Source organism: Cyprinodon variegatus, unplaced genomic scaffold (assembly GCF_000732505.1).
Source record: "Cyprinodon variegatus isolate N-32 unplaced genomic scaffold, C_variegatus-1.0 Scaffold1157, whole genome shotgun sequence".
Classification (NCBI taxonomy): Eukaryota; Metazoa; Chordata; class Actinopteri; order Cyprinodontiformes; family Cyprinodontidae; genus Cyprinodon; species Cyprinodon variegatus.
Window position 1 is genome coordinate 175,757 of NW_015151610.1, and position 9,510 is coordinate 185,266.

The window sequence follows — 9,510 nt, forward strand, 5'->3', positions numbered from 1 at the left end:
GTAAAACTTGCCAAACACTGTCATCCATTAATGACAGAATAAAAACTACAATTGTATTTTCTGGATTATAGTGCGCACCATACTGTAAGCTGTGCTGACTACAATTTTTAAAAAAACTGGAAACATACATATACAAGCCACTGATATCTACTGAACTGTTCTCCACCAAACCTGTAGGGGGAGCTCTACATATCGCCCCTGGAGTAGAGACGAAGACGAATGCTAGCTCCCATTAGTTTGTTGGCTTGGAGCAGTAAGAGCTTTGTCACTACCCGATCCATCCCGGAAGCACGATCCGTTCTGCACATGCGCGGACAGATATATATCCGGGTTTCCATAAATAATGCAACTACTTATTTCTATCCTTAACTCACTAAAGAATAGTAATACACATCTGTTAAAAATAGTTTTTATTTTATTTTTATTTGTGAGACCATTTTTATGCTTTTTACATTTTTTTCCGTTAAACTGCTTCTCTGACGTCATCATCAGACATGCTCAGTGGAGTCAGGCGAAATATGATTAAACCATGTTTATCTGCATTTTAGTTGTTTCTTCCTTTAGATTACGCACTATATAGCATAAGGTTAAAACGAAACAAAGACATAAAACTCAAAAACACTAGAATTATGTTTAAATCCAAAGCCGGAAAAGTTAACCACCGGAAGTACATGGGGCAGAGATGACAGTTTAAACGGAAAGGATTTTAAGGTATTTATTTTCTTAGGAAATACATTATTAACCATTAACACATATTTTAGTACGTTTACTATTTTTTGGGATAGAAAAACATCATTTAGGTATTTCTAACAAAATAAAATCGAGGGCGATCTCGATGTATATCTGGATGCGCAAATCAGTGTTGCCAACTCAGCGACATTTTCGCTATAATTAGCGACTTTTCAGACCCCTCCAGCGACTCTTTTTCAAAAAAGCGACTAGCGACAAATCTGGCGACTTTTCTGGTGTCTGCCGTGGGGCGCCTCCCCCTTCCAAACCCCGTTCTCCCGCTTCCACAGGAGTACCTCTCAGCGCTGGATTCAGAGCCACAGCATGTTTTCCCTCAGCTTCCTGACTGCAAATGAGCCACGTGTATGCCACGTGTATGGTTGATCCCGCTTGAGTCAGCTCCCTCAGTTGCTGAACCTGCCAGATATTTCTGTGAGCAGGCAAGCACAGCCTGTGTCTGTGGGGGGAAATCTTATTAGTTTAAAAAAACAAAACAATAATTACCATTATTTGCTCACAATGTCATTGATTCTTTGCAGTCTTTTTTGTTCCATTTAGATTTTTTTGTTGTTAATGTAATGTAAAAAAAAATGTATGGTTGAAAATGTCATTTTTTACCATGCTTTTTAAGTTCCTTTGTGGACCACAAGGGAAAAAAGTTTTTAAAAAGTTGGAAAAAAATATATATGCAAATTAGGCAATGACGTCATTCAGCGACTTCTAGCGACTTGTAGCACAGCCAATAGCTACTTTCCTTACTGAGGAGTTGGCAACACTGGCGCAAATGAGCTAATGGCGCATGCGCAGACCGGATTGTGTAGGATCGGGTAGTGACAAGCTTGTTGGCTCGCAACAGTAAGAGCTACTACTGAAAGATGGGGCTTCATCAGCTCTTTATTTCAGCTCTGCAGGAGTTGTATTCATTGGTTTGGCAACTTAAACGAGGCAAATAAATATCAAAATGTGTGAATTTGCTCTCCACCTTGCCTAGTGCTAGTATGTTCTTGTGCTAAATGAAAACTAGCCCCTTATTCTTTCATTTCTAACTTTGACTTCCCCCTCTGGCGGTTATGATAAATCAAAAGAAAAGCTGCAATTTCTTATAAGCTGCATGGTTCAAAGCGTGAGGAAAAAAGTAGCTGCTTATATTTTGGAAAATATGGTAATTTCATCTTTACCTTGTGCATTCATATTTGAGATTACCTAAAATAAATAATGGCTGCCTTTCTGGGCGTTAATACTTTAATTTGGGTTTCACAGTGGAAGGCATTTTTGGTTTGCTGACAGATGATTGAAGAAAAGCTGTTTTATAGTTCTTTAGATAACAAAATACCTTCAGTTTTACTGCAGCATAAAAATAATAATTTCCCATTTAAAAACCTCTAAACCTGAACTAGAAGCCGAACCAAATGTTGCTACATGTAAAGCTGCTACCACTACAATCTAACAACACAAATCTAATCAGCGAGAGCCTAAAGCACTAAAACGGTGGTGATAACAACATACAGCAGTCTACATCACACTCGCTCAACAGCATCCACGCCCATGCATGTAGCAATCATGAGTTAGCACACTTGTTTCCTATTTACCTGAACCCACCAATAGAACACCATTAACGGGGCTACGACTAAGAGGAACATTGGGGTGAGGGCAGAGCATATGAGCAGCACATTCAGTGTGTACCAGAAAGTGCGCATCCATATGTCAATATTTTCTGGGATGTGGGAGTCTATAGCATCCACGTCTTTGCTGAAGCGGTTCAGTAACCGCCCAGTCGGGGTGCTCTCGAAGAAGGCCTGCGGGGCTCGCAGGACCCCCTGCAGCATGTTTCGGTGTGTGAGCTTGGCCGCCCGCAGCATACAGTAGGCCCGGCACAAAAGGCAGTTAGCCAAAATGAGCACACCTGCGAGAAGGGGGAGGGAGGGGAGGACAACACAACAACACCTGCGTTAAAAGGATAAGGACCTGTTCCGCTAGTCTGCCCAAACAGACGCCTCTGGTGATTTTTTCCTCAAATTAACAGAAGCTTTTAACACCAAAAGAAGCCAGAAACAAGTCAAATCTGATTTCTGTTTAACACAGCCTTTTTTTCCCTTAAGAAAAGTGGCTGTTTATTAAACATTGCTCATTTGCATGGCAGATTTTTTACCTATAAATGAGGAGCTAATGAGTCAGAATAGCTACTAGTTCAGTTCAACAGTGCTACTTTAAAGTTCAAAATACATATAAACCCAACCACATGTTCTTATGCCAAAAGAGAATTAAGGTGCACTAGATTTCCATAGCAATAGACTTAGTAGTGCACAGCATCATGGAGATATTTAGTATATCATTGATGTAACCATGACAACAGATCTGGAAGCCCCAGTATTACAAATACTGGTTTACTTTAAACAAGCTTTAAATAAAACCAAGTTGTATCATCATTGATCTACAACTAGAGGGCAGTAAGGAGCTATCTAAGACCATTTCTACTACTATAACTATTGTTTTCCCTTATTATGACACATGCATGTTATGTGTGTATGTGTGTGTGTGTGTGTGGTGGGTGTGGCAGCACGTTGCAGGCTGGACAGGAAGTTTATCGGCTGCAGGAGAGAGCAAAGTAAATCCAGGAGCAAAGAGGAGTAAAATCAGCGTTCATCATCGACATCACATGCTAAAGAAAACAAAAAGCCATAATTGGAAGATTAGAAGATCTGCTGCACCAAACATACAGGCGGCATGCGACTCCAGGAAGAGAAAGAGTCAAAGAGTCAGCGAGAGAACTTTATGGCACACAGAGCACAGAGGTCTGCCAACAAGGGAGTACCTGGACGACGACGTAAATGGCAGCTAGGGGTACAATGACAATAGCAAAATAGGGCGTGCTGCTAACGATAACAATCATGGTGGAGAGGGAAACGAAGAAGGTGCCGAGGAACATGAGGATGGTGGAGGGCAGAGCTTCGTCAATCACGTAGATGTCTTTGGAGAAGCGGTTGATGATGCGTCCTATGGGTGTGGTGTCAAAAAAAGACTGGGGTGTGTGAAGTTTGTTGATGAGCAGGTTAAAGTGCAGCTTCTTTGCTGCGCCGATGTTCCCCATGGCTAGAGTGAAGGAAGAGATCATGACCAGGACACCTGGGAAGGGGATGAACCAAAGGAGAAGTGAAAGGATGTTGTGGAATGAAGGTGGAAGGCAGAGACTCAGGCAGTGTGGAGAAATGACGGGTCACTAAGAGAGGAATAAACTATAAGTAATATGCTTCAATGCTTCAGGTCCACAGCCTCCTCCATGCAGGAAAAAATGGCAAACAGGGAAATGTTACTGCTTTCTGAGAGCATAATTAAATCTTTCTGCAACAAAAGCATACCAACTGTAAATTAAATCCTTTCAGATCAATTTTTAATCACCAAGAAGCCATATTAACGGAAGCGGCTTCCTGTACCATAAATTACCCTGACTAGACTCAGTTTCATGACGAATAAGGAGTGCTTTGGCAAAGACGCTTTGACACGACTTCACTGAGACAGTTGGTGTCCGATTTCTTACCTTGTGCAATGCCCAGAGCTGCGTACACCCCCACCCTCATGTTAACATTTTCCTTGGTGTTATTTAACGACGCGTCGTTGGTCCACTCGCTGAGCCAGATGTTCGCTCCGATCGAGGCGGCGCTCTGGCAGCCGTACAGCAGGCAAATGATCACCGACAGTCCGAGTCCTACTGCCTTTGCGTACTCCAGAAACACTTTGGACTTAACCTGAAACGGCAAAGGTCAGATGCTCAGTGACATTACAGTTTCATTTTGAGGAAAAGATTCATTTTCTGCTGTTTTTTGTTAAATCCTTATGAAAGCATTGGTTAATAAAAGGTAAGTCCTAAATCCCATTAGGAATTTGGGTCTATCATTGATGATATATTTTGATAACGCTGGAGCTAGGGATGTCTCCTCATTTGCTAACGTGTATGATGTAAAATGTGATGATGTGGCATAAAATACTTCTTTATCTGTTAATTGTGTTCACTTCCTGAGAAGTGAGCCTGCTTGGTAAGCAGCTGCCTTCTGTAACTAAGCAACTTCTCTGATCTGAGTAGGGTTGCCAACCGTCCCTTAAAAAAAATTGAATTGTTCCGTATTTGGAAATAGAAGCACCTGTCCCGTATGTAGTGGAAAGAAAGCACTTTGTCCCACATTACTGTGAGAGTAAAAAATAGTCAGTAAAAAGCTAATGAAGAATGAAGCACAGGGGCACGTTGGATACAAAACTTACGGTAAACTTGTTCCCAGGCCCTGTCCTGCGTTTCGACCAATGAGCTGACAACATATACGTTACGATCCAGAGAACCGTCCTCCTCATAATGATTTTTTTTTTTCTGTTTTAGCAACTGTAGCCTACAGTCATTAGATTTCTCAAAGTAAAGCGATATTTACAAACTTGTAAATATGTTTACAAGTTTGATGTTGCACCAAAAATGTGCAACATTTATGTATTGTTTTATAATAATTTTTACAGTTTGAAGTTAAGCAGGACAGGCTTATGTTTTAGATACTTATTTATTCAGCAAATAAAATGAATTGCTGGATAATAATTTATTTTCCATGTGTTCATGTTACTCACAAATATTCATCTAGTTCAATGCAGATTTGAGTCAAACAGTTAAAAAAATTATTTCACACACAAAGGGGGGCTAAAAAAACATCACAACGCCAGGAGGGATAAATAAAAGGCAATTGGGTCAGCTGGCACCCACATGAGGTGTCCCTTTCTTTTTTTTTTTCAGGGAGTTAGCAACCCTAGATCTGAGTAAGATTACAATTTCTATCACAATCTGTTGTCATGTCTCATGGTTAGGTTATGAAGTGTTATTTTAAGAGTTTGTCCCGAATTATCTCTTTTCAGGAAAATGAACTGGAGAGAGAAAGCTTGAAGGTTTAGCCACAGAGCTTACATTTAATAGGTCGCAAATATGGATCACAGGCAACCAGGGACAGCAATCGTCCATTAGCAGCAACTAGTAAAAAGCTTCATCTAAAGCAGCACTATTTATACGCTTCAAACCATTACTGTCCTTCCTAAATTCAACCCTCTTCCTCGACTCCTTTAACATCTATCACCTAGTGAGCAGAGTTTTTACTGACCCGTCCTGTTTCTGCTGCTTCCGCCTGGATGAGCTTTTCCATCTCCTGGGGTTTCTTCTTCTCCTGAGGCTCTGGATGCCTCCTCTGGCTGCAGCCGTGTCTCCTGACCGAGCGGCACCTGAGGTTATCACTGTCTCCTGACATAATGCTCATCTGTCTGCAAAAGGAAGCAACATAAAATAAATCCTTGTTAGTAGAACAATAAAAAACAAAAACAATGCTGTTTGGTTCCAGTAGGATGTGAACGCAGCCTGAGAAACAATATCAAACATTGTTTAGTATTACTAATTTCTCCCACCTCATAAAGCTTTTCTTTGTTTCATTAAATGTGGGTTCATTATCCACCATGTCTGTGTGGTGGTTGCTAAGGACGTCGTCAGAGAACATCTCATCTTCAATTAACTCCTCTGTGAAAGCAGAAAGAAACTGTATGAAACCAATATCAACTGTTAATCTCAGCAGGAATTACGTGGAAAATAAAAGAAAGTGTTAATCAACCAGTGGCTTCGTCCTCCTCTATGATGTCCTCTAAAGCGTAGTTCCTGAGAAACTCTGCGAAGGCTCCGTTCTGTTTGAGCAGCTCCTGATAGGAGCCCATCTCAGACACCCTGCCATCCACCATCACCACTATGTTATCCACTTGAGGCAGGAAGCTGATGCCGTGTGTCACCAGGATGCGAGTCTTGGATCATACAAAGGAAATGAATCATTAAAGAACACCATCCCAGAGACACCTGTCATCACAAGCCCAACTTCATTTAAGCTTTGAGCGCAGTTTCCCATCAGAAAACAGGATCTTATCAGACACTGAGGATTATGTTTATGACACGGAACGAGCCTTTTTACTGATAACAGCTGATATAACTGCCAGTCTGGAAAACGATAGGATTCAACTTCCCCAAGGCTGAGAGGCAACTGTTATTCTGGACAGTTTTAGGAGGTAGAGTCTGAGAATTTTGGGGATTTTTCTTGATTTTCCTCACCTTGCCTTTCAAAACGCCCTCAGGTCCGATGAGGTTGTCGAAGATGTGTTTGGCCACGTGGGCGTCCACCGCAGAGAGCGGGTCATCCAGAAGGTAGACGTCGGCGTTGCTGTACAGAGCTCGAGCCAAGCTCACCCTCTGTCTCTGACCGCCGGAGAGGTTGATGCCCTGCAGGACAAAATCCATTCATCTTTAATCACTATCATTCCATCATATCTGATACATGAGTTCTTGAGACCTCTGCATCATCAGTGTGATATTTTTGTTCTTGAAAACCCCTAACTTACACAATTACACACATGTAGTGAAAATAAACCGTGTAAAAGATTATACAGAAATGGCTAATCTATCAAAATTAATGCAAATAAATTTTAATTTAACTTCTAATAAAAAAGATGACCAAAAAAAAAAAAAACACTTAATAAAATAACCTTCAGATCAAGACGTCTTGTTGGAAGCTGTTCCCCTGAGTCAGAACCACAAACTTTATGTTTTATACATCAGACAAACACAAAGAGGTTGTGTAGAGCAAGGAAAATGAAAATTGTGATGTGCAAAACCTTTCAGAACCATATTTTACTAAGTTACATGAACAATAGGTATGAGGCAGTCATCTCTACCAGCTCACAATTAAACATGTTCTAGTTTAGATTTCAAAATAGCTCAACAGAGTCAAAATAAAGCGATCGAAATAAATCCAATCTGATTAAGTAAATCACAATGTAGCGATTTGCCTTAAAACAATCGTGTAATTCATAAACCTAAATGGAAAAAAGAAACAGATCTACTGCAGAAAGTCAAAAGAAGTCCTCTTTGCAGTTAGAGAAACAAGCAAATATGTGGAACAGGTTTCTCTGGTCCGAATCAATGTGTTGGAGAAAGAGCATAGATATAAACGGGACATGCCTAAGGTGTTGCATGGTGGTGGCAGCATCATTATAAGGGAAACCAGCTTTTGGTATATAACTACAGAAAGGTGGAGGAGTTTACATCAAATAATGCTGATTTATGGTTAAAGTCAAGATCTAAACCTGTTCAGCTGGAAGAGCAACCAAATTGTGATGCTATATAATTGTGTCCCCTTTTGGGACAGAATATAATAAACTTTATATTTTCAGATTTTATTCTAATCTTTTTTATTTATATATACACTGCAACATGTGGGTTATCACGTGACTCCACTCATCCAGTCAGAAGGGTGGATGAGCCCAGTGAAGAAGGGTCCATCACAGCTTTAAACTAAATTACATCAGTTAATCCTGTGGAGCCGAGCGAGAGCAGAGATGAAGCTGAGCCGAGAAGGAATCAGATTTGCACGCAAATTTTAAAATCTGCATCAATGGTACTGTAAAAAGCGGTGATATTAGAAAAGTATCAGTGTAGGCAGATATCCAAATTCAGGTATTATGACCGGATCTGAAGTGAAAATATATGGATGGATGCATCCATGGTATGAATATAATGAAAAGCTCTGTTGATATAAGAGCTTCCCACCTTCTCTCCGATCTCCGTCATGTCTCCTCCAGGCAGAACTTCTAGATCTGGTGTCAAGGCACAGGCGTCCAGAACACGGTGGTACTTCTGCTCATTGAAGCTATTCCCAAACAGGATGTTGTCCCGCAGGGTGGCATTTTGGATCCAGGCCTGCTGGGGAACATAAGCCACAGACCCCTGAGGAGAGATTCAGATAACTGTTAGTTCCTCTTATAAGTGTCGGATCACATGTAAAGTTCACTTTGGGTATTAAAGAGTCCAGTAAGATTAAAAAAAAGATAATTTGTGATCATTCCACCATGGATGCGACACTTATGGATAACTTTAGGATAAGCTGGATTTGCTGCCTGAAGGATCAGTCTGAACATCAAAGCTGCAATCTTTTTTTCTTATCTCTCCAATTAATTTATTTTTATAATTTGGTCGCTACAGTACATTTTATAATCCTTTTTAAATAGGACTCAATGTTCTTCTGCACTTTGAACCATAATTATTTTACACTGCACCGTCCAATTTCCATATTAATGCCCTTTTACACAATTATTTTTAAACTGGTTTCCTTTTCTCATTCACCGTTTACCTTCTAAACAGTGCTCCACTTTATAATGACAATGCTGTTGTCACTGCTGCAAGCTGTATGCAAGGTTTGAAACATTTGTCTAAGTCTAAGTTACCAAACCCCTTAATGAAATGGATTTTGTCATCTAAACTGTGCAAAGAGGCTTATGGCTGCCATGTTTTGTATATGGTCAATCTTGACATTTTCATATAAACTTCTTTAATTCTGCAAACGCTTGCTTAACCTTTTATAGGGCAAGTTTCCATTTTTGATCACTTGCATACCCCTTACAAATGGAGCCCCCCGTCCCTCAGTGAGGTCTAGAAGCACACGATCTATATCCAGCCATTCAGCAAAGATAATGCTACATGGCTGTACATCTTATTTTGGCATTTGACCAAATAGACGAGCCCTTGAATTATATTTTACCCACTGTAAATTAAGAAAAAGTTAGCAAGTCAATAAAAAAAAGGTAAAAAGCTAATTGAAAAGTTAAAAATTTAAGTTCAAAAGTTAATAAGCCTAGTTAATTATATTTAAGTCTATAAAATAAAAAATGTAAGTGCTAGTATCAGCATTAATGCCTCTAAGGTTATGTTTTACCAAAACCTCTCAGTGTTTT

General features: G+C 40.1%; 1 protein-coding gene across 1 annotated transcript in view; it reads right to left on the bottom strand.

Moving 5' to 3' along the window:
• Positions 1–9,510, bottom strand: part of abcc3 (ATP binding cassette subfamily C member 3) — a 62,386-nt gene that overhangs the window by 18,888 nt on the left and 33,988 nt on the right. The window contains exons 16-22 of the mRNA XM_015400870.1: positions 8,330–8,506; positions 6,836–7,003; positions 6,351–6,534; positions 6,151–6,259; positions 5,853–6,009; positions 4,265–4,472; positions 2,319–2,632 (exon numbers count right to left, since the gene is read on the bottom strand). Of these exons, the coding sequence (XP_015256356.1) occupies positions 2,319–2,632; positions 4,265–4,472; positions 5,853–6,009; positions 6,151–6,259; positions 6,351–6,534; positions 6,836–7,003; positions 8,330–8,506 (1,317 nt within the window). The remainder of the gene's footprint in view (positions 1–2,318; positions 2,633–4,264; positions 4,473–5,852; positions 6,010–6,150; positions 6,260–6,350; positions 6,535–6,835; positions 7,004–8,329; positions 8,507–9,510) is intronic.